Genomic DNA, 24,667 nt, shown 5'->3' on the forward strand with positions numbered 1-24,667 from the left:
TATGTGTTGTTGGAACATGATGCACTTAAGGGATATATGGAACTTACATTGCTGCTCTCAAAACGCTCATAAATCTCTGTATTGACCGCTACACTCCGGTTGGCCGCACGACATGCCTATAAGATCAAAGCAAAACAGACACAATCTTAGCAAACATTCATAATTCTGCATGCCCTTTATGGATGATTTCCATATTGTGGTCAGGTTATTTAAAAGGCAGGTGAAATGTCTGTGCACACCTGTACAACTGCAGGCTTTTTCAAAAGTCTTTCCTTGGTTTTCATCAAAGCACTTTCCCCTGATGGAATATTATCCCAAACATCAGTTACCTCACTGACATCCAGATCCACCAGCCCAGAGTCACTGGCTGAAGGGTAAGGGGCATACTGTGGATTTACAAGGCCTTCACCCTCAGCAATCCAATGGGCATCTCCTCTCCAAGTTCCTACAGTGCCAACTATTCCGCTAGCTGGCAGGCCAAGCTGTGGCACTTGAGAGCCACATGCATAAGGACTGGGGAGGAAGGGAAGTACCACAGGCTGTGCAGAAGAATAGTTTTGCAGGTAGCTTGTGAAGGCTGGTTCATGACTTGCATGCAAATCAGCAAGTGAAGAGTTGATGTCAGGATCTGCTATGACATCCAGGTCATCCAGACTGTGTCCATGTGCAGCTTGTTGCAGGCAAACAGCATGCTTAGTCAGGCCGATAGACTTCCCTATCTTTATGAAGCGAAGAGAGTCCAGGAGAAAGGGCTCGAAGCCACCGGCCATTTGGATCTTCTGTTGAGCCACGGGTGGGAAGTTGTCGAGCTCGCCCACCAGCAGGGGGTCCTCAGCAGCCAGGGGACCATGTTCTTCCAGGATCTGAGCAAAGTAGCTGCAGGTTGGAGAGAGGCATCCCAAAATCAAAAAAAGAATATGCATGGAAAATACACTTTATACAAGTCACGCACAGACACACACCAGGAATTCACTATTACATCAACCAAAGCCACCATTACTTTAGAAATTAGGGATGCACTGATTGTGAAATTCTGGGCCGAAACCAATACCAATGTTTTTTTATTAGGCCTTTTTTGTTTGGCGTGTTGCTGGTCAACACGCCACTAAGGGCCTGTGTCCACCTAGCGTCTTTTCATCAGCTCTGGCATCTTTTTTCAGTTGTTTCCAATGGGGGGAGAGCGTATGCGGGCGCACACGGACGTCTAGAGAAAGTGCGCTGCGCCCAGCATCTATTTTCAGAGCGCTCCGTCGTTTTTGTGCCCCCAACTCCCAGCGCTTCCAGTTGAAAATATTTTAACTTTTCAGAAAGACGCTGGTGTCGGGTGCTGCTTTTCTGGCAACTTAAGCATGGAGAAACTATCGCAACAGAGACAGAAAGGCTCAATTTTGGGAGCAGATTGGCTAGACACTTGATATTTCTGGTGAGTGTTGAGCTAAATCACTGTATGTGTGTTGTTTGCTAATGTTAGCCGTCAGCTATCAAGCTACTACCGCACTGAACTAACGTTAGTTTCATACTGCTTCCTTGTATATTGTGCGCTGGGATCAGTGCTCCCCAGCGCACTCCCAGCGTTTAACAGTCGGAAAAAGATGCTAGGTGGACACAGGCCCTTTATTCAACGTCGTCAGTCAGTCATAGGAAAGGAAAGGACGCTTTTCACTCTCGGGGACGCTCGATGAGTTTCACTCTCGTTTCCCGAAGGGGTGGTGTTTCAATATGCCTGACCCCGCCCGCTTGGGACGCAGCATCAATTACAACGAGCGCAGTGCACCTACATACATACATACACACACGGACGGACGGGGGGGGGGGGCGAAAAGGGCCATTTGATGTGACATTGCACCTGAAACATCCCTGTGGCAAATGCGCACAGACGCATAGGCAACCTGCTTGTTTTAATTTGATTGTTTGTTTTTTACAAAAACAATAACAGCTGCCCCCCTCTATTCATGTCTCATTCATGCTATAAAGCCCTAAAAAATAATAATAATGGTATTGGTGATCAGAAATGAACGCAACATATTGGGTACCTGTGTGATCATCATTGGAGGGGGAGACTCTCTCACTCACACACAGACACACACTATTAGACGTAGGGGTGCTCCAAAAAATCGATTCTTGAAAGGATCGCGATTCTTAATGCCACGATTCCTGGATCGATTCCAAACTCCCAAGAATCGATTCTTCAATGTCTAATTTTTAATGCTGTGGATGTCTTTTTGAGCTCCACGTGAAGGCATCACTGTGCCGTGGAACCAATGGTGTCTGTTGAAAAAAATCTCGTGATCTACTCGTCATAGGAAGAGCGGAAGTGCTCTCGGCTCAGACGGGCTTGGCTCAGAGCCACAAGCCGACCTGCTATGAACAGTCACATAAACAGATGGAAATAAAATGTGTCAAGACGATGGTTTTGTACACAGGCGACAGGGCTACAATTGCAGCAGACAATAGTGCTAGCTACTGTAGCTAGCTGGCTGGCATGAATGAGATGGCTAGTTAGCATTTTACAGTCGATGGCTAGCGGTAGCGATGTTAGCATTAATGTCAACTTTACAGTGTATATATGACAACAGTCGTGAAAGCGGCTAGCCGCTCGCAAACTTCAAAACGTCCGTTGACTAGAGGGCTATCGTTATGCATGCTGTCTGGTAGACCATTTATAATTTAGCAGCTATCTGAATATGCGGCTATGGTTTCAACTATCTGTGCTTCCTTTATCACACTACAGCTAACGTTAGCTGCTCAACAACATCCAGTGTGTCTAACGTTAGTAGTCAGCTGCAGGTGTTTATTCAGAACACTGTCAGAAACTGGGTTTCCATCCACCTCTGGATATTCGCATTTACCCAAAATGCGAATATAAACTTGAATGGAAACACCAGAAATTCGAATAAAGGTCGAAATATCGCATAAATGTTTTTACGCTTGGAGGGGGTGGATTTATCAGCGTATCGACAGTAGGAAGATGCAAACTTTTGCAATGGAAACAGATTTTGCGAATTAACGATGACGTACCAGCTGTGACTTCGCTTCCGCTTTATGCTACTCCAGGGGGAAATGGTGGCGATTAGCGCCAGGCAGTCTGAATGAAATTGAATGTAACGTTCCCAATTCTATGTATTAAATTCTAAAAAACGACCCTCAACATTTGGGAAGGCTAAGCCACACAACTAGTTCGTTATAATCTAACATCATGCTTTGAAGGCGACTTTACGACGATGAGGACGGTGATCATCACCATCACCGGGTGATGACTCAATCAAGCAGGTCTCCGCTGATAGAGATCTCTTACAGGCACACAGGCACGTTACGCCTCCTCCTGACGAGAAGCGCCACCGACTGCTCAACCTGCCGACTCCCAAAACTCGCTAAACAAAACTGAATGGAAACATGCATAAATTCGCATTTTATTTTGCGGATTTTCACAAAATTCGCTTGAATTATGCGATACATTTGGATGGAAACCCAGTTAGTGTCTGCCCACTCATCAACCTGCCTTACGATGTTACACTGTGGGATATGTCCACCACATTGATATAATATAATAAAATAAACTATTTGTATAGCACCTTTCTTAACAAGGTTACAAAGTGCTTGTACACTAGAATAAGCACACCAAAGACCAAATGTATAATAAGGCAAAACAAGCACAGAAGAATTAAAAAGAAATGTAAAATCACACATTAGAGATGAGAGAACTCCTTTATCTTCCTTCACCTCTGCTGGCTCTCCTGTGTAGTTCTGTGGGTAAAGCATGGTACTAATAATGCCAGTGTGAGCAGTTTGGATTCCCTCTGGGGCAGTCCGTAGTTCAGTATTTGCACTTTTACTTGGAATTTGTGTACTGCCACAGTGCCACCACCTCTTGGACATAAGATGTGTAGTTATACTCGGGTTAGTGTCTTCCCCCCCAAAGTCTATAAATCCCTCCCAAAGTCTACAGATCCCCCCAAAGTCTATAAATGCCTCCTATCTGAAGAACATAAGGGCGAATTTGCGCCTAGTTTGCAAAATGAATTTTAGGCCCTGAATGTAATACTTCAGAAGTTGAATTTGAAGTTCAGTATGAATAAATTTGAATTTTTTTGTCTTTGATTTGCCTTTGTGTGTTATTGCAATATAAAACTACATAATTGAGAATCGATTCTAGATTCTGGAATCGAGAATCGTTGGAATCGAGAATCGATTCTGGAATCGGATCGTGACCCCAAGAATCGGAATCGGATCGTGGCTTAGTAGGATCGGAGCACCTACTTGAATATTGGCGGGATGGATCCTTCCCCATCTAGCCACAACCCAGGGATGCCTGCGCCCGCGGTTGCCACACGCTGCACGTGGTCGAATTTGCCCTTGTTTTAAGTATTTTGAGCTCTTCATCACACTATCTTTGATTGAGCATGAATTCAATTATACAAATGTAATTATGAAACAATCAACAAATGACCCAACTGATATACTGCAATCCGTGAATGGCATCTTTTTTGCCAATAAGCTGATTGCAGTCAACAAGACCAATATTGGCCGATAGCGATATACATTACGTCATTTGGCAGACGCTTTTATCCAAAGCGACTTACAATAACACATTTTTGTCAGCAATAGAGCAATCAACTATGCAACACAGTCTATGACAACTACAACTTCTGAAGGAATAGTGGTAAAGTTTAGTTTCTTTTCTTTTTTTTAGAGAGCGAGAGAGAGAAAGAAGTTAGTTTCAGGAAGGGCCCAGATGGAGCCTGAAAAGGTGTGTCTTTAGTCTTTTCCGAAAGATCGACAGTGATTCGGCCGTCCTGACCAAAGAGGGAAGCTCGTTCCACCATTGAGGTGCCAGGGACGAGAAGAGTCGCGAACGGGATGAGCGAATTTTGAGCCCCCGTAGTGGTGGAGGAGCGGAGGGAACAGTGAGAGATTTGGAGCCTGACCATAGATTGTAAGTACAGAGAGGCTGTCTGGTGTACTGCCCTGTAGGCCAGAACCAGTGTTTATATACTATATACACCCGATATATCGGTGCATCCTTATTATAAATGTGTATATAAATTAGCTACTCCATCTGAGGAAGCTTGCTTTAATTTCCACTCTGCACATTGAATATAAAGAGGCAGTTTGATTTCTATAGAGGGACTGAAAATAAACATGTCACTTTCATTAGTACTAGCAATGCCAATTCTGTGGGGTAAATGCTCCGGAGTTCAATTCAACTGCTCTAAACACAGCAGATATGTCCAGTCATTCACATAAAATGAGTCATAGTTTGAACTTACTCATACAAACTCTCTCTTGTCGGGTCAGGGTTGTTGTCTAATATATTTTTATAGTGACTTCTGTGGCTGGTGCCGTTGTACTGGTCCTCAAAATCAGCCACTTGCTCTCGAAGGTGGCTGGGTACACTGAATGGATCACTGTGGTGAAGGAATGATCTAAAGACAGGAATCTGAACATTATTAACAGATCCAATTTCTGAGAAAGAAGCAGTGCTTCCCTTGATGATGTACTTACAGAGGGTCATCCTCATCAAAAAACTCTTCCTCCCACTCGTCTCGTGGAGTAGCGCCTCTCAACCCAGACAAAACGATAACACCCTGGAGAAAAATAAGAATTAACACCTTAGAATGACGCTATATATAGGGCGTCCAGGTTGTGCAGCGGTAGATTCCCTGCCTACAAACACGAGGGTCGCAGGTCCGAGGCCCCGTGCTACCAGGTCTGACTTGGTCGAGCATCCATACAGGCACAATTGGTCATGTCTGCGGGTGGGAAGCCGGATTAAGGGTATGTGCCCTGGTCGCACTAGTGATTAAGGGTATGTGCCCTGGTCGCACTAGTGCACACATGGGCAAAATACGGCCCGCAGGCCACATGTGTAGCCTGTGATGGAATTGGCCTGCGATGGCCTGTGTGGCCTGCGATGGAATTGCAAATTATAATTTTTTTTACAGTGCACCTGAACGCAACATGCAAGATACCCGCTGAATAAGTGTCCAAATGTTCATGTCATTCTGCGCCCATGGGATGGTGAATGGGGGGAACGGGCACTGCACTAGTAATAATAATAATAATAATAATAATAATGCTATAGCAAAACTGGTGATATAAGACATGCACACTTCACCAGCAGCTCCCCATCCATGTTCTCACCTTTGGCTCTTTCTGTTTCTTTTTCCGGCCTCGATTCTTAGTCTTAATAGGAGAATTCTGAAAGGACAAGTTTAATGACAACTGCTTCATTCTGTATTCAGACAACAGGGACCATAAAATTGTACTGAACATGCCTTATGCTTTGGTCACACAGAATGAAAGCAGTTTTTTTTTAAAATCTACAGTGAATAGTATAGGCACTAGGCAGTAATACAAAAAATCCAGATGACACTAATAAAAACGGCACTGCGCTCAATCTGTTCTCTATATGGACAAGCTCTTAAAGTTTTGGACGGGAAACCTAGACAGTATCACCACTGTAACATACTTAGTAAATATAATTTATTAAACCTTGATAATTTAATTACGTTTTTTGACCTCAGTTTAATTTATAAAATACTCCACAATGCTGCCCCTCCACCATTGCAAACCTTTGTACAGTCCTGCTCTGAGATAAGAACTAGAGCACTAAGGTCTGCATCGAGAGGGGACTGTAACGTTCCTCTGAGAAAGTCTGTATTCGCCCAGACTGCTTTCTCCTTTAAAGCAATAAAGGAGTGGAATAAGTTACCCAGTAATATAAAAAACTTTCCAACCTACAATAGTTTATCCCGTGAAGCTAAGAAGTGGTTCCTGAGCAACCAGTGTTGCCAGCACTAACCACATGGTGGTACTGTCTGCCGTGTGTGTGTGTGTGTGTGTGTGTGTGTGTGTGGTGTTTTATTTTTGGCAACTGTATAGATGTATGCATGTATGTACCGGTATTCTATTTTTTTGTACTATCATCTATTTTGTACTAACCTATGCCCTTTCCCTGTTTTTTACACTTTATGTATTTTACTGTTGTTTTTTTTTACTCTGAATGGCCTCTGATTCCACCTGCCCAGGGACTCCAGATGGAAACTAGCCTATGGCTAAATCTGTTACAATGCATCTCTTACCCTATGGGGTTTAATGTCTTTTGTATATGCTCCCTGTCAGATAAACTAATAAACAAACACCCTGCAAGCCTTCTGTCACAAATAACTTCAAGCCTGTATGATAAACCCATGTGTTGGTGGTATTCTACCGACTTACATTTTGATTTTCATTCTCAGACTTTTTTAAGACTAAACAATGGCCATCTGAAAAACAAACAAACTGCAGGTTAAGACACGAAGCCAGAAAAAACAGCAACAAATAAACAAACAAAAAATCATACCTTTCCAAAGGTTAGTCCAGTCCAAAATGCTTACCCATCATTTCAAAATACTCATCCAGTATAGTGTGGCAGGACGTATACTGATCCCTATGCTCCTCCAGAGTCCAGATAAACAGCCTCATGTCCTGTGCTGGGGCTTGTCTTAGGTATTCAGTCAGAGTCAAGCCATTACTACTAAAAAACTCAGGCCTGGTCCCAAGCTTCTCTATAAGCATGTCCTGCAATGGGCCAAAGGTGAGCAGAGCAGCCAGGTCCAACTCCTCCAAGTGTCCTGTGTAGCGTTCAATGAAGTCTTTGGCAGCATTCAGACCTGGGGAAGGTAGCAAGCATTAAATCAGGCTGTCACTGTTTGTTTTTAGGTTACAGTGCATGCATAAGCTAAACATGTTCTTCCTTCTTGGGTTGTTGATTTCGTTTTTCTAAATGGGTGATGAGTCTGGTTTCCACTACAGTTGGGTCAAAAAAACACACTCATGGCAATATTGCCATGAGTGTGAAAAACAAGTTGGAAAATTCATTCTCCTAGATCAAATTCAAATTATTTGATTATCCCTGTCTGCAGTACTTATTATAGGTAGGGAAGTTAATAATTAACTGATTTAACAGATTGAAAACGTATTAACTGAGTAACCGACAATATGTTTGGTTTATCATTTCTCAGAATCTCACACTGTATGTCAACTTTTATACCAGCAGAGGGGGTACTTCAGCCATAACAGTGGCACAAGGATTACGGTATTATTATGCAGTCAGATGAAGCAGTCAAACAGTCCGGTGTGGGAGCCTCACATAGTAAAAGAGGACAACGTGTAATGTAAATATTGCGACACTGTTCTTAAATCCAGCTCTAGCACATACCAATGTAGTTGGACCCCCTGAAAAGTCAGCAACCGACAGTTGGTTGCATTGGAAGGGGGAAGTGCAACACCATCCTCCCAACTGTACTGTTTGTTACACTGAACCATGAACTGCTCCCGACAAGCAGTTGGGGCCTTACATGGCTGCAGACGTCGGTGTGTGAATGCGAGCGTGAATGGGTGAATGTAAACATACTGTAAAGTGCTTTGGGCTGTCATCAGTCTTGCAAAAGAGCTATATAAATCCAGTCCATTTATCATTTATCACAGAAAAAGCTGTAGTGATGTGAGATAATAACTCTGAGGATTTGTTTCATGGTGCCGATAAACCTGGTGGACGGTGAGGGATTTCGTGAGCTACTGAACTACATAGAACCAGGCCATCGCATCCCCTCAAGAGGTACAATTACTAGCCACGTTGAGAAGCCATATTCTTTGGTTAATGGTTAACCGACTCTTGATTAACCTATTCAACTGTCGGTTAAGAAAAAATGCACAGAATTTGCTACCCTAATTATTAGGGATGGGCATTTCTAGCAAAAACACTAGTCGAAATTCGCTGGGTCAAAGTCAACTTTTCGTGGAAATTCGACCCCCCCACCCCAAAAATAAATAAATAAATAAGCGAGTAAAATTTTACCCCAACCCCACTAAACTACCGTAACCTTGCTGCTACAACTCTTGGTTTGGGAGGGGGGAGGTAGGGAGGAGTTTTATTTTGTCTGGTGCTAAATAAATAATGTTCTAAATAAAGAACAATGTTGAAATTGAGAAGGATGGTACCGTTTTGGGTACCGTACCGAATTCTAGGTACCGGTATCGTACCGGTTCAAATGTGAACGGTACCCATCCCTAGTTACACTTACTATGTTATCGTGTGTTACTGGACAGACACACTACTAACTTTTCAGTCTGAGCCATCTAACATAGCCTATAGTGTGCTGTGCCAGTTATTTTTCTATTGTGTTTCTGTTTTCAATGAGACAGGCAAAGGACCTGTTTCAAACATTGACTGATATATCGCAGGATGTTGTGAAGAGTGCAATGTACATGACTATATAATTTGTAAAGAGTGTAAAGAGAAATATTGTATTAAGAGATACATAGAGATAGCCTACATCAGTAGTTTCCAAACTTTTTGTGCCCAAGGCACACCAAATGGCACGACAAAATCTCAAGGTGCACCTACAGTATATAGCCTAAGTCTATCGGTGCAAAATAGCTTATATTACTTTAAATGTTCTTTATTTACTAATGTCAAATAAAATTTGACAAAATATATTACTCTAGAGCCCTTTTCCCACATGCGCTTTGTACCGCAAAATGACCGGTACGTGGTCTAATGCCTGCATGTGAGAAAGGCACCGTGCCGGTATAAGCGCGACCCCGTCGTCGCGGAGATTTCACCACTTTCTAGCCTGTCAGAAGAGCGGTATGCTCTTTAGCGGATACTAGTGAGAAACGGGTGCAGTCATTTTCCGCGACACTCTCATGGGCGAGGTGTACACACGTTGCTTAATGTTCCAGCGGGCATAATCTAATCATTCGCGCACATTAAAGCAAACTGGCGAAATGATCTTGTGATAATAAGAGCAGTAGCCTATGTCAGCTTCATGTGTGGGTGTGCTGTGTTGATTTTCCCCTCTCCTCTCTGCTCGCTCTCTGGCCACAGTCCGTCCTCCTCCTTAAGTCTCACAGCCCGACAGGGACTAAGCAAATGCACGAAGCGAAAGTGGAAGTATTTTGCTTACGTTGCCGACAGCCAAGGCAAGCCCGGACACATCAAATGAAGCCAGTCTGTAAAAAGTGCTTCAACGCGATGCAGGTGAACGGATAAACAAGCAAACTTATTTCACCATGAAGAGTTTTGCCGACACGTCACTCCCCACCCGCTCTGCAGTGCCGCCCCCCCCCCCCATACAGGCAATTTCGCTGATAGATTCCCACATGCCAGAGGAGAGGTGTGAAGGGAAATGTCCGATATTGACTTACAGGTAATTTTCCGGTACGCATGTGGGAAAACGGCTTAGGTAACGTCACATGGACAAACTGTGTCATTCTTAAAGAGACACGCACGGGTAAAAATAAGAAAATTATAAATAATAATAAAAAGACGATTTTCGACTTTCAATAATAAAAGTCGATCTTGCTAATAAAAACGATTATTCGAAAATTCAAAATTTGTTGTCCATCCCTACTAATTACAGGAATTGCTTGAGTGTGTCTTTTAAATTGCTGCTGCAAGTTAAACAGGTGAAACAGAGTGTTCAGTGAATTCTTATGATAAACAAAGATGTATTACATGGCCATGAAATGAAGGACATATACGGAAGAGGTATTACAATGTAAAAAACAACAAGGTAAGTAAGCAAAAGCATCATGGCTGACCTGCGTTATTGAGCTGGCATGCCCAGTCAAGGAGCTTGGGGTTTATATCGGGGCAGCCGCTGAGTTCCTGGATGAGAAGACAAGCCCAAACGCGGTTCCTCCTCTCCAGTAGCAGCTCCACGGCCTGGCACAGCCTGTCCAGAGGCTGCTGCAGTAGGCTCAGCATCCTCTGGGCCAGCTGGTTGCCCCTGGACGAGTCCAGCTCCAACCAGGGCTTCAGGCTCCTGCTCAAGACGGCCACAGGAAGGCTGCTCTCTGCTCGCAGCAGCTCCACGTTCTGGAAGATCTGCAGCAGGACTCTCTGATCCCTGTACAGCAGCCAGGCTGACAAAATAGCAGCAGTGTTACAACAAAACAGTAGTGATAGTGTCAGAACTTTTTTGGCTCAACTACCAAGGGCTGGAAAACGGGGGTGTTCCAAAATATTTGATATATACTTTTCATAGAAATGTGTCACCCTACCTGGCTTCAGTGCTATTTACTGGGGGTGGGAATTGCAAAGCAAATCACGATACGATAGTATCACGATACTTGACTCTTGATAACGCTAACATCACGATTCTACCATAAGGGATAATTTAATGTACGATACATCACGATATCTGTGTAACTGAAGAGGAAAAAATATCCCTAAAAAGGCAAAAATAAAAAATATTTATACAGACATGAAACAATGTGCCTCTTTAACACACACTGGCTGCAACTTGTCCATGACTCCACATGTGAAGTTACAATGTTTAAAGGAAGGACACAAAATAATGCCTAACTAAAATCTTTTCAATCTGTGCAAATAAATGTCTACATAAAATAAAATAATAAATAAAGTCTACAGAAGAAGAAAAAATCAGGATAAAGGTCACAATATGGTATCACAATATGCCACCAGTAACTGTCTGTATAGAATCAGGTGATGAGAAAAAAGGGAGTCGTATAGCTTGCACTATACAGCTGGGGTGACAACAATGTTTTGTGGTGCCTTATTTTCTCAAGCTTTATTGTTTTGGTTACTATGACAACTCATTTTATATAGAGCCATTTTTTGCTTTGATGGGCTCATGGTCAGAGTGTACTGTGGTCTCCAGGGACATCATTTGAGAACAGGCAAGACCAAAGATTGTATATAAACTCAGGCATTCAAATGTTATGGTCTGAAAAGGTTACCAGCCAGTGTGGCAGGTGGGTTTTACTCATTTATTCACTAAAGATAAAAAGTTACCAGCCAGTGGGCAGGTGGGTTGTACTCATTTATTCACTAAAGACAAAACGTTACCAGCCAGTGTGGCAGGTGGCCTTTACTCATTTTATTCACTAAAGATAAAAAGTTACCAGCCAGTGTGGCAGGTGGCCTTTACTCATTTTATTCACTAAAGATAAAAAGTTACCAGCCAGTGGGCAGGTGGGTTGTACTCATTTATTCACTAAAAATAAAAAGTTACCAGCCAGTGTGGCAGGTGGCCTTTACTCATTTTATTCACTAAAGATAAAAAGTTACCAGCCAGTGTGGCAGGTGGCCTTTACTCATTTTATTCACTAAAGATAAAAAGTTACCAGCCAGTGTGGCAGGTGGCCTTTACTCATCTATACTATAATTGGAGTATCGTCTGTCTCTCTGTCTCTCTCGCGAAACACGTTCAATATTTGAACATTTGTGTTCAATTCTGCGCTCCTTCAAGCCCCAGCTGATCTGGGCAGGTCGCTCTGTGACAGTAAGTGAGAAAAGTAAACATTGCTGTAACTAGGGTCGTTGAGAGTGAATGGTCGAGAATGAGGGGGGTTAAAGTAAACAGTGGAGAGGGCAGCATAAAAGGAGCAGAGAATAATAGGAGAACATGTATTTGTAAGCTGAATAAGCAGCATTAATATTCAAGTCTGTCATGAATAAAATCAAGGGGAAATAATCAGTAGAGCTCAGTGATCTTAGTTAAGTGAGATTTCTAAGATATTTTTTGGCTATAATGGTAGGCTATAATGAGTCACGCATTCAGAAATAATATCCTCTAGGGCCACACCACTTCCGGGAACCCCCATCCTGTGTAAGTAGGGTTCCCAGAGTAAAACCTGGCCATTTCCACCACTGCTTATGGATGAGCATCATCTGCTGCATGCCATCGAGAACCGTTGGTCGGATCGACTTCAAACTTTGGGAGTGTGCCCTATTGTGCAGTGCAGTGCCCTATTTTAGTGCAATTTGGCATAGCACCACCTAATGGCAACACAAAAAGCAGTTTATCTGGATAGCCATTCATCTGATCGACTTCAAACTTGAGGAGTGTGCTGCTGGGAACCTGACATAGAACAGTGCAGCATTTTGTCAAACTTGCCCTTAGGGGGACCTGACAGAGTGCAGTGTGTGTGCGGGCGGAAGCGCCCACGGGGTGGTGCATGGGGGAACGGGCACTGCACTATTCTACACTATAAGTCTACACTATAAGTCGCTCACCGACAGCCCAGACATTGCCGATGGCTGACTGTCACCTTGGTGTGTCTGGGCTTTTATTCCACACTGAAACTTAGTAGTCAGGTAAACAGGGCTGATTACAAAGTTTGACTTCAGCACTACAGCTGTGTAACATTGAAGTAGGCACACTCTGAAACATTGAAACAGTGAAACATTTCAGGCGTATTTAACCCAGCGGTACCTTTCTGCTGAGATTGGGTTGCTGAGTTTTCTGCCTCTTCTTGCAGAATGTCATCATTGATGCCCTGCTTTACTTCAGACTGCTTGTGTTGCTTCCTCCTGAGCTTGCGGTCTTCCTTGGATTTTAACTTCTTCAGACTGAAAATTAGAACCAACCAAATAACCAGCAGTTATTACAAACAGAAGCCATGTAGTTGTGAATGTGTATAGGGCCCTTAATAGGGATGTCCTGATTCAATATCAAAAATAAGATCCGATCAAGTATTTGACTGGTGTATTTTGATCGATTTCTATCGACTACATGACAACCGATCAAATCCGCTGTGTGGTTAGTGTAATGGGATGGTATTTAGTTTTATACTCAAGTTTTTGAACATAATAACACTGACAAGTACTATTAAAGATAAAAGAAATGTAGCCATGCTGCAGAGTGCTGCACCGGGTCGGGGTTCCGCTGGGCCCTGCCGGGTACTCGCAAAAAACCGCGGAATGCAGTTAAAAAATACACTTCTGTAAATTACCGGGTCAGGGCGTGGGTAAAAATGAACTAAATGCGGGCGGGGGACGGGTAGAACAACGTAGGAGCCATGTATGTTTTTCTGTTGCACTCAGACTGAATTCTCAGTATTTTACGGTAATGTGGAGCATGAGGCAGGGGGTGTGTCTGGCAGCTGGTCTGACACTGAGATGCAGGCAGATGGAGGAGAAAAGTTTCTGATGCACGTTTTCAGCTTTGTTTACATAACCGGCATCATTTCAAGTATGCACATACCGTGCATTGTGTGATGCTATATTCTGCGCAAAACATTCAAAACTCAGCTGCGGGATCAAGGTGATTGATTGGAGATAATACGACAGATACTGTAGTAGGCTAACGTTAGCCTCCACTACAACCTTACCCTCAGGCTCTTTCCATGTTCGTCTCAGGACTTCACGGTAGTAAGAGCCCTCTCATGGACCATGCGATTTTCGTTAGACAATCTGTGTTGGGCATTAAACTCACCTTATTTCTGCACTTTGAAGTCACAGGTAGGGTCGGGTGGGGCAAACTAATTATATCGGAAGCCTAGTTGCGGGGAAAAGTGAGCGGTTGTACTTTTTTTAAAGACAAAGTTTGACGAGAATCACCGAGTTGTCTGGAAACAGAGTCCAGACGCATGCACACTAGGGGTGTCAAAAATAATCGATTATAAGATGCATCGCGATGCGGACGTGCACGATTCTGCATCGATTCACAAATGTCAAAAATCGATTTTTTATTTTTTTTTATAATCAAATAAAATATAATGGAAGTACATGCAGTTTATTTTAATTATGGATCATAATACAATGCAATTCCAAATGCACATTTATTTTAAAAGTAGCCACACAGTGAGAAAAAAGAAAGTGAGAAAAAATAAATCATGTATTGCGGAAAAAAGTGATGCATCAATTTAAGATGCATCGATAATCGTAATCGAATCGAAGCCCTCTGAATCGTAATCAAATCGAATCGTAAGGCCAGTGAAGATTCACAGCCCTAATGCACACTGGCATCATTTTGCCTTCTACATACATTCGGCAATGCATTTTAGACAGACCACCACTGTTACATTAATTCATGTTACATGTATGTGATTTGACATGACGGAAGTTTCCCCTCACCTTGTACATTTCTGATTTACTTTCGGCTTCTCTGGACCCTGCGGTTTAGTGATAGCCGCCTCAAACTGAAGGGGGAAAAGAGTCATATCAGTACTACTACTGTGATGCATGATCATAATGACTTTCAAGGCCCACTTGACCTCCAGAGAACCGTACCTTGCATTTGACGAGGCCCGTTGAACCAAAGATTTTGATGCTACAGATTCGACCACCACAGTCTGGAGTGAAACATGTGTCTTGCAGGAATTCCTGTGGCACGGAAATATAAATGAATAATTCTGCAATGTGTAGCACTTTGTGTGTGTGTGTTTAACTAAGCCCACACTTATTCTAAAGCAGCATGTTTTTGTCTCACAGAGGATGTGTTAATTGCCCCCACCTTGAAGAGCCAGAACAAAGATAACAAAGATGTTATTGGCAAATAACAATAACAGCTGTTGATAATTGCCAACATGTATTCTGAGCACTGAGCAGGTAAGCTAACGTCAAGTTGAAACTATAGTTAGAATAGTGAAACTACAATGAAGTTTCAATAAAGGCTGCCAATCTTTTTTGGGCTCAGTGGTTATGGTGATTGTGCTAAATGTTTCAAAATTAATGTGGCAAAGATTTACTGATGGTATAATGCCACATTGAAGAAATGCGGTTATGAAATCCAGATTTACCTTTTCATTCTTTTCAGAGAATGATGCTGCCTTGAGGGCTTTCCAACAGGCCATGTGGTACTCCACATTGCAGTTTTGACAGCAACCTATTCGAATGAAGCCCTAAGAAAAGAAGCACATTGGTTTGAATGTGTCAGTGCTTTTGGCGTTTCACTGGCAGAGTTGGAGTGGCTTTAATTTGATGGCTGCTGCCATTTACCTTAAAATCTGGGTCAGTGAAGTAGATTTCAACTTTCAAAGAGCCAATTCTCCAGCAATTCTCCAGACGACAAATAGCATCATGGATAGGAGGAAATTTGCACACCTGTATAGCATTCATCAGAAGGTCCTAAGAGGAGAAAACACACTTTTTATACATTAACACATTTTCAGGCTGCAATTAGAATGTAACTGCTCTCATTTCAATCCTTTATTAAAGGGAGAGTGCAGTGGGGATTAATGATCTGATACGACGCTCAGAGCCGGCGGGACGGGTGGGCATTTGGTGACAATGCCTGCCCAAAAAGACTTTTATGGTCCCACAAAACAGACTGAGTTCACTCGTTAACGTTTAAGTTTGATTGTCACTCACTGTTAAGGGACGTTCATGCTAGTTCAAATGGACACACTTCTCATTCAAAAACCACAATTTCAACATGTGGATCACCGCTCCCAGGGAGAGCTGGGAGGAGACCACGGGGCAGACCGAGGGTGGCTTGGGAATGCCTCAGGATCCCATATGTGTGTGTATATATATATATATATATATATATATATATATATATATATATATATATATATATATATATATATATATATATATATCTTTTGATACCTTGAAATAGTCCAGCTGTGTTTCTTTGACAATCTCTTTTGTCATCGGCCAGGTGAGTTTACCAGGTGTTATTTGATTCTTAACCATCTGCAGGGAATCAGAAAACTGTCCAAGAGCAACAGGGTACCTGCCAGGAGAAGAAAGGTGCATTAAGAAATGGCACACACTGATAACGACTGACACCAAAATAGTATGATATGACGAAAAGCTACCTGTTCTCCTTCAGATATACCCTCCCAATGCCATAGTATACGAGACACTGAAATGTCCTCTCCTCAAAGGATTTCATCTTCCTCAAAACTCTTTGCGCTTCTGAAAGTTCCTGTGTTTAGCAAAATTATTATCAATGACACATTTGATTATTGCAACACATTTAATTTATTTACAATCCTTAAAAAGGTCCAGTGCAATAATAATTGCATTTCTCAAATACATGATATCATTTGAGAAAAAAGTGGTGTCACATTGAACATTGAGCATGTAGAGTGCATGAACTTTGATGTGCATGGCATGCACGTGAAGAGTAACTGCAGGTACCCTAAGGAATTCCAGATTCTTACACTTAGTACATTTAAGGAGTTGTAATGGTTCCACAAAAATCTATTTTTCTTCATTAATATGCAAATTTATGTTGGAAGGTGCTCCAATGCCAAAATCTAATAATTTACTGTACCCCCACTCTACTGGGGGGGGGTCCTGAGTAGGTTATTTCTGTCTGGTATTGTCTTGTTCTTGAGATGTGTTCACAAGAATGATGGACATGTTCACATGATGAACCATGGTGGCAGGACATAAAAACTGTTTTGAGGCAATGACTTGACATGAGCTCATTTGCTAAATGCTTGCGGTATTTGTAATGGCTGGGATATGGACAGCAGAACTTTCTGGTTTTTAAACCATTGACTAAAGGAAACCAAGACTGCTGTACATCTACCGGAGCTGTGAAATAATTGTACTGCTTCATCAGTCAGTTAAGTTACCTCAGGTTGGCCAACTTCTGTGAGTGCAGATGCACGGCCATAGAGCAACAACAATATATCCAGCGTAGAAAGTCCAAGTTCCTGAGAAAGCAAATGCACCACCCATCATTCCTGTGGCTTCAAATGTCTGAAGTATACAGGCTAGTGCAGCCATTAGACATTAATTAATATTATCATCCAGTGCCTGTCCAAAGGAAGAGCTCAGTGCTTACTAGCAGTAAGTGCTTACCCCCTGGCTGGCGAAGTTTGCGCAACACTAAAATTCACGTTTCCCCATGCGGTTATCCCCATGCGGTTATCCCCATGCGGACCGCGTGTTTCAGTGGATGACAGCAGGGCGCACTGACTGTGTGTGTCTGCCTCTGCCTGCATTGCACATGAGGGGGAGAAGGACAGACACTTGGACAGGGAGACCCCGGTCCAAGTGACAGGCGAGATGTCTCCCCTCATCTGTAAAGACCTAGTCTGAAATGAACTAGTTGTGCCATTGTTTCCACAGGCACATGTCGGGTAAGCAGTTAATCAATGCATAGCCTACAAATGAATCTCGCTCTGAATGCGTCTAATGTGCGCATATCTGTCATTAGGCGATGCAGCTCTGTACTCCCGTTGTGAAACAATTTCTCTGGCATGTGTTGGATTGGTAAATAAAGAGTAACGTTAACTTGATACGTTTCAATCGTCAATTAACGCTGCACAACGCTCAACATGCTGTGCAGTCAGATAATTAATTGAAGAGGACAATTAAATGTGAAGATACTAGCCTACACAATACACAGCTCGTTGCCTGCATAAGTTAAGAGATTGTATAGTTTATTTTTCTTTTACCATGCAACAAACGTTTAGTTTGTGACAGTGTGATACATTATATTGCAAGATAAGCCTTATCTTCCATGTTGTTTTCTAGTTAATAACAGTTTCCAACAACAGCATTTGTTTTGCATTTTGTGTATTTCAAATAGACTATTTTTCCAGTCATATATTTTCATTATTCAAGTTTTGTAAAAAAAATTATAAATATCGTATCGTATCGTTATCGTGAACCCAATATCGTGTATTGTATCGTATCGTGAACTGAGGGTATCGTGACACCCCTAGTGCTTACTAGGGCTGGGTCGGTTTGAAAATTTTAAAACCGGTTCGATATTGCCATCTAAACCAGATCGAACCGGTATACCGATTTTTTTTGTAATTTTTTTTTTTTTTAAAGCAGGGCTCCCGAGTGTGGCCCATAACTGTCTGTAGTGCAACTTCAGTCCACCTGATAGCGATAATACACCTCTAAGCTGGTATTGTCAACCAGCAATGATACTGAATAAAAAGAAGCAGGACACCTGTGTAACAAACACACCCTGTATTTATTTCTCATAACTATTCAGCTCAACTTTTCTTCTAAACATCAAAATAATAAATGAAATAAGACTTCTGCCTATAGTGCAACTTGAGAAAAGGCTAATAAAAACACAAGCAGTGCAATCAGAATGGATTGGCTTACAGCTGAGCTGCCTTATAAACTTCAAAACTCACAAATTCACACAATATAGGGCCTAGGCATGGGTCGGTTTGAACATTTTGAAACCGGTTCGATATTCCACAAAAAAACGTATCAAAGCGGCTGCAGTTGGTGGCGATAATGCACCTCTAAGCTGGTATGCTGCCAACCAGCACGAACACTGAATACAAATAAGCAGAACCTTTTAACTGTAACAACACACTGTTTTTATTTCTCATAACTATTCAGCTTAACTTTTCTTCAAACATCAACATAATAAACAAAATAAGACTTTTGCCTACTAGTGCAACTTGAGAAGAGGCTAATACGAACAATAGTGCAATCAGAATGGACTGGCAAAAAAAAAAAAAAAAAAAAAAAAGAAATAGGTTTTTTCGGTTCGCACGTGATCAAACCGGTTTGGGCTCGTACACCGAACCGAACCGGTAAAACCGGAAATCGACCCATGCCTAGTGCTTACCTTTGGTGTGCTGGTGTCTAGTGAGGCTAGTGCCTGGCTGAAGGAACAGCTCAGTGGGGTGTGCTGGTGTCTAGTAAGGCTAGTGCCTGGCTGAAGGAACAGTTCAGTGCTTACCTTGGGTGCGCTGGTGTCTAGTAAGGCTAGTGCCTGGCTGAAGGAACGGTTCAGTGCTTACCTTGGGTGTGCTGGTGTCTAGTAAGGCCAGTGCCTGGCTGAAGGAACAGTTCAGTGCTTACCTTGGGTGCGCTGGTGTCTAGTAAGGCCAGTGCCTGGCTGAAGGAACAGTTCAGTGCTTACCTTGGATGTGCTGGTGTCTAGTAAGGCCAGTGCCTGGCTGAAGGAACAGTTCAGTGCTTACCTTGGGTGTGCTGGTGTCTAGTAAGGCCAGTGCCTGGCTGAAGGAACAGCTCAGTGCTTACCTTGGGTGTGCTGGTGTCTAGTAAGGCCAGTGCCTGGCTGAAGGAACAGCTCAGTGCTTACCTTGGGTGTGCTGGTGTCTAGTAAGGCCAGTGCCTGGCTGAAGGAACAGCTCAGTGCTTACCTTGGGTGTGCTGGTGTCTAGTAAGGCCAGTGCCTGGCTGAAGGCCTGCTCTGCATTGCGGCTGCGAAGGTCGGCCAGGGCAGTGTGGGCATCCTGCACCGCTGACCTCAAGGCTGCGAGCACGCCTGCTTTATCTTGAGCCACTTTCTGAGAGGACGGACACACACACACACACACACACCATACAGGTCAGCCAATTCACCACTCAATAACTATGTTTACATGGACTGCAATAATCCGACTATTGACCTCAATCTAAATAAAGACAATTTCGATTAAGGTGTTTACATGAGCTGCTTTAGAATAATTCCATTCATAATCCTATTTACATGTTACAGATCAGAGTTTGATTAATGACTGAAGACGCACACCCACATAACGTCTGCATTTCCCTCCTGAATTTAACCTGAAACCCTCTGCCATGTTTCTACTGGTTTCTACCATGTTAAAGCCTCCCTCCAGTCAGTTTTCCGCCTGTGTACAATTCTGGGTGTACAGTGAAATGCAAAGCTGCACGCGCCGTCATCAACTACGTCACCAGTCTGCACCAAAGTTCGTCTATTGGTAAGAACCTAAGGCTTATACCTTGTTCCAGTGCAAAATCAGAGCACTGGCCAGAGCACTGTTGTCCAAAAAGGATAAGAGCCTCGCTCCTACCTTCAATACCATCTCTGTCTCCCTTCCAGCCGGACAGACCGGAAACAGTATGGCTGCCTCTACCTCCGCAAAAATATTCTTCCAGAAGCCACATACTGTTATAAATATCAACACAACCAGCCAACAGATATCAAAGCTGATGGGCTTATAAGTAAAAGATATGGAAAGAGCGTAACTCGAACTGGTTAAAAGTGACTATCATTCTTGTGTCTTTATTGGATATATATATTCTTTTTTTAAAGTGACTATTACGCCGTTTTGAGCCAGAACGAACTACGTTATCAAATTTAGCTAAGCCAAGCTAACGGCAGATTGTATTCACTGTAATATTAAATATTGTATTGTCTATTATTGACACGTCCGTGTCCACGTATTGACATTGTCACATGAGCGTTGACAATGACAACCATAAAGTCTGACGTCGGCACCCCTTTCTAGTGCATGAGCCAATTTAAGGTCGTTTTCACACATATTTGGGTCGAGCCAGGCGCTGCCGCAGCAGTGAAAAGTATACAATGTTTCAATTTTCAACTAGAGCGGCTTCGTTTCACGTGTTTTTTATCACCGCGCCCAGGCCGTCGTTCTACAGAGTGGAGCGTCATGTATCCATGCCAACCAGACGGAAGTAGACGCGTATAGCGTAATTCCACCCGGAAAGGAAGCCCGGCGGGATGTAAACAGAACTGAACGATTGATTGAAAAGTTTATTTCTATAGGGACAGATACATAAACATAGAGCATTCACAGTCTTTGTTATATATCCTGACATTTATCCTAAGCTAGTTTGCAATATTTGTCCCTAGATGGAGAATGGAGAATGAACAACGCCGTTTGCTCTTGGTACTGCTTTCTTTTTGCATTTTACATCGTTTGTCTCTTTCAATATCGGGAAAGTGTTGAATTTGAAAACGAGGCACGGCTGCATCTGGAAAACAATGTTTTCATGTAATGGAGGCGGCGGATGCGAATCTCCAGACAAAGCAGGACAAGGCGCAGATTGATTCTGTTGAACCGTGAAGCCCTCACCATACGCAGATATTATCGGCGAACAGCCAGGTAAGTTGTAAACATTAACGTTTGTAACGCTAGGCTTGCTATGCCCTTGGTGGTAATTTGGCCAATAACTGTTTATGCAATGTTTGTGAACGCCGAATTGACGTTAACATTAGAAATACAGCATTAGAACGAGCTGAAGTCGGCGCGCGTTCACACATCACTCGCGCCGTATTTAGGGTAGGGTTAGGGCGACGCAAGCCGCTCCGAAACCACCCTCTCCAGCTGAACCGAGAGCGAGTGAGTTACGTCGACTACGAGTTCGAGTGGCATGTTCACACTGACCCAGTCGCGCCGTGTTTGGCCCTAAAACTCAGTTAAGTCGACCTAAACGTTCCAGTGTGAAAACGACCTAAGACTTTGAGCCCAAAGTAAGGTTATTTGTCAACAAAATACAGTTGTGAACACTTTGGCTAATTAGCAGAGCAGGAAAACACATGGCTACACATTAAACATCTTTCAAACGACTGGAGGGGGGGCTTTAAGGACAAAATGTTAGGACTTCTTTTTACAGGTGGGTGGGTGGAAGCTGTCTGCTACAGATCTTTTTACAGGTGGGTGGGTGGAAGCTGTCTGCTAGAGATCTTTTTACAGGTGGGTGGGTGGAAGCTGTCTGCTACAGATCTTTTTACAGGTGGGTGGGTGGAAGCTGTCTGCTAGAGATCTTTTTACAGGTGGGTGGGTGGAAGCTGTCTGCTAGAGATCTTTTTACAGGTGGGTGGGTGGAAGCTGTCTGCTAGAGATCTTTTTACAGGTGGGTGGGTGGAAGCTGTCTGCTAGAGATCTTTTTACAGGTGGGTGGGTGGAAGCTGTCTGCTACAGATCTTTTTACAGGTGGGTGGGTGGAAGCTGTCTGCTACAGATCTTTTTACAGGTGGGTGGGTGGAAGCTGTCTGCTAGAGATCTTTTTACAGGTGGGTGGGTGGAAGCTGTCTGCTAGAGATCTTTTTACAGGTGGGTGGGTGGAAGCTGTCTGCTAGAGATCTTTTTACAGGTGGGTGGGTGGAAGCTGTCTGCTACAGATCTTTTTACAGGTGGGTGGGTGGAAGCTGTCTGCTACAGATCTTTGTTGAGACCATCGATGCATGCAGCTACTTTCCACCAGCCAGCCGCAGAGGACGGGACATATTTAATTACAATCTTTGCACGTGGAGTTTAAAACCCGTTGCTCGTCTCGCAACAGTTGCTCCAAGCAGTCACAGAAGTGACGATATGCTGTGCCTGTGTATAAACAAAACGACTCAGAGTTGGCTTGTTGGCACGTCAAAGCCAGCTGAAAAAGCATGCTACATCAAGCAGTTTGACTGCCGTACATGCCGCAAAATGCTGCGAAAACACAGATAGTACATCATAGTGCGATTAACATCTACAATGCACTTCAATATTGAGACTAAGATCGGAATACTCAACGTCTCAATTCAACTATTGCTTACTCCGACTATGACCTTATTCCGGTTAAGGTCATCATAAAGTTGTGTTTAAATGGCAGTGTCTTATTCATAATGGGGTTAAGATCAAATCATCAGTGTGCATGTAAACATACTCAATGATGCTGCCACAAGTTCAAGCTGATTGGAATTATCTGCCTCACCTCTTCTGTAGACTGATGATTTTTGTCCTTTGATTTCTTTTTTGCAGTGGTGTTGGACTCTCCTTTTCCAATCTTCTTGTGAGCCTCACTAAAGTACAAGATTTTCAATTAATTATGCAGTCGTTACCATACACAAATAACTCCTGCCATAGCTGTGCTGTTAACACTTGGCACTCCTCTTCTGAATTATTAAGAAGTGTTATTAGCAGGAATAGGATTTGTATTAGCAGCAGCAGTCCTAACCTTTTTGTGTGTTTAGAGTCTTTGGTATTGCCTGCTGCAGGTGCAGTTCCTCCATTTTTCCCTGCGGAGAAAAGGTTAAACATGAACATCTTGGATGTTAGGGAGAGAAATTAGGTCTTACAGCCTCTGACTTCAATGACAAAACACACACACACCAACACTCATGAGCTGTTTCTAAACATGCAGTGAACTCCTGCTCTTAACGACACCTTAGCCTACATTCACACAGGATGCCGAAAAGGTAGAAAAGGCTCCATAATGGCCCACCATCAGGCCTGTTCTTGGGGCAATTGATGCCCACGAACCAAGGCGCCAACGACGTAATGATGATGACACCGCCGTGACATCATCAATGATGATGTCAAGAGTTCACCTCGTGAGGTCATCGGTGATGTCAGTTTCCCCTGTGAGGTCATCAGCGATGTCAGACGGTCTAGGCTGACTGTGATGGCAGATGTGACTTTATGAGGTCACCGATGATGTCATACCTCCCCGGACGTTGTGACATCACCAACGATGTCATACCTCGAATGTGGGGGGGGTATAAAAGGTGTTGTTCTGTTATGATATGTATGGTCCTATTCCCCTTTCTGCAATCTGTAAGCTCTGTACGTGGCTTCTGCCTTGCTCCTATCTGCCTGATATTTCATTAAAGCTTGAAAGACATCTCTGTGGTTCTAACCGATCACTGCCCGTGAGCCCTTACCTAAGATCCGGCAACTTCACACAAGGCAAGCACCCAAACTTCCTTACACTTGAAGCAGGCACAAGCTGAACATATGCCTTGTTGTTCAGACAAGACGCCTTCTCTTTTCCTCTCAGCGCCTACTCTCGCACCTTGAACCTGCCCACAACATCCATTTGACTTCATACTTCACGGCTTCAGCGTCACGCTTGGAAATTCAGCGTCAGGCCCGAGTGATCGCTTCGGTGTGGCGTGAGCGTGGCATCGGCACGGCGTCAGCGTGGCACGCGCGCGGGTGGTGTGAACGGCTCCGCCTGTTAACAAGGACGCCTAAATGAAACTTGTGGGTACAGTGTAGGTACAGCTTCAGTTGAGCGTTGCTTCGGCGTCCTGTGTGAACGAGGGCTTAGTCGAATGGCATGTTTAGAACCAATTCTCCGTTTTGAGCGCACTCCCGCGACTGCGGAGCATATACCACCCAGGCTCCAGTCCAACCTCCGCATTGCAGCTACTGCGGCTCTAGTTTAGCAGGTCACAGTTTCTGCTCCGGCGCCAGGCGGGAGGGGGCGTTGATAACGTGCTAAGTGACCACATAC

General features: G+C 43.4%; 1 protein-coding gene across 3 annotated transcripts in view; it reads right to left on the minus strand.

Annotated features, from left to right (window-relative positions):
* Positions 1–24,667, minus strand: part of ttc3 (tetratricopeptide repeat domain 3) — a 109,418-nt gene that overhangs the window by 37,764 nt on the left and 46,987 nt on the right. For 2 of the 3 annotated variants that reach the window (XM_083656827.1, XM_083656826.1), the window contains exons 15-33: positions 23,387–23,447; positions 23,144–23,231; positions 19,843–19,989; positions 17,329–17,409; positions 16,561–16,670; positions 16,349–16,475; positions 15,734–15,862; positions 15,535–15,636; positions 15,026–15,118; positions 14,870–14,934; positions 13,227–13,363; positions 10,588–10,911; positions 7,377–7,652; positions 7,219–7,265; positions 6,142–6,198; positions 5,503–5,585; positions 5,268–5,423; positions 240–876; positions 48–116 (exon numbers count right to left, since the gene is read on the minus strand). In XM_083656827.1, the coding sequence (XP_083512953.1) occupies positions 48–116; positions 240–876; positions 5,268–5,423; positions 5,503–5,585; positions 6,142–6,198; positions 7,219–7,265; positions 7,377–7,652; positions 10,588–10,911; positions 13,227–13,363; positions 14,870–14,934; positions 15,026–15,118; positions 15,535–15,636; positions 15,734–15,862; positions 16,349–16,475; positions 16,561–16,670; positions 17,329–17,409; positions 19,843–19,989; positions 23,144–23,231; positions 23,387–23,447 (2,789 nt within the window). The remainder of the gene's footprint in view (positions 1–47; positions 117–239; positions 877–5,267; positions 5,424–5,502; positions 5,586–6,141; positions 6,199–7,218; positions 7,266–7,376; positions 7,653–10,587; positions 10,912–13,226; positions 13,364–14,869; positions 14,935–15,025; positions 15,119–15,534; positions 15,637–15,733; positions 15,863–16,348; positions 16,476–16,560; positions 16,671–17,328; positions 17,410–19,842; positions 19,990–23,143; positions 23,232–23,386; positions 23,448–24,667) is intronic. The other variant, XM_083656828.1, reaches the window with a different exon arrangement.

The sequence above is a fragment of the Poromitra crassiceps genome (genome assembly GCF_964638095.1).
Source record: "Poromitra crassiceps genome assembly, chromosome: 1".
Lineage (NCBI taxonomy): Eukaryota > Metazoa > Chordata > Actinopteri > Beryciformes > Melamphaidae > Poromitra > Poromitra crassiceps.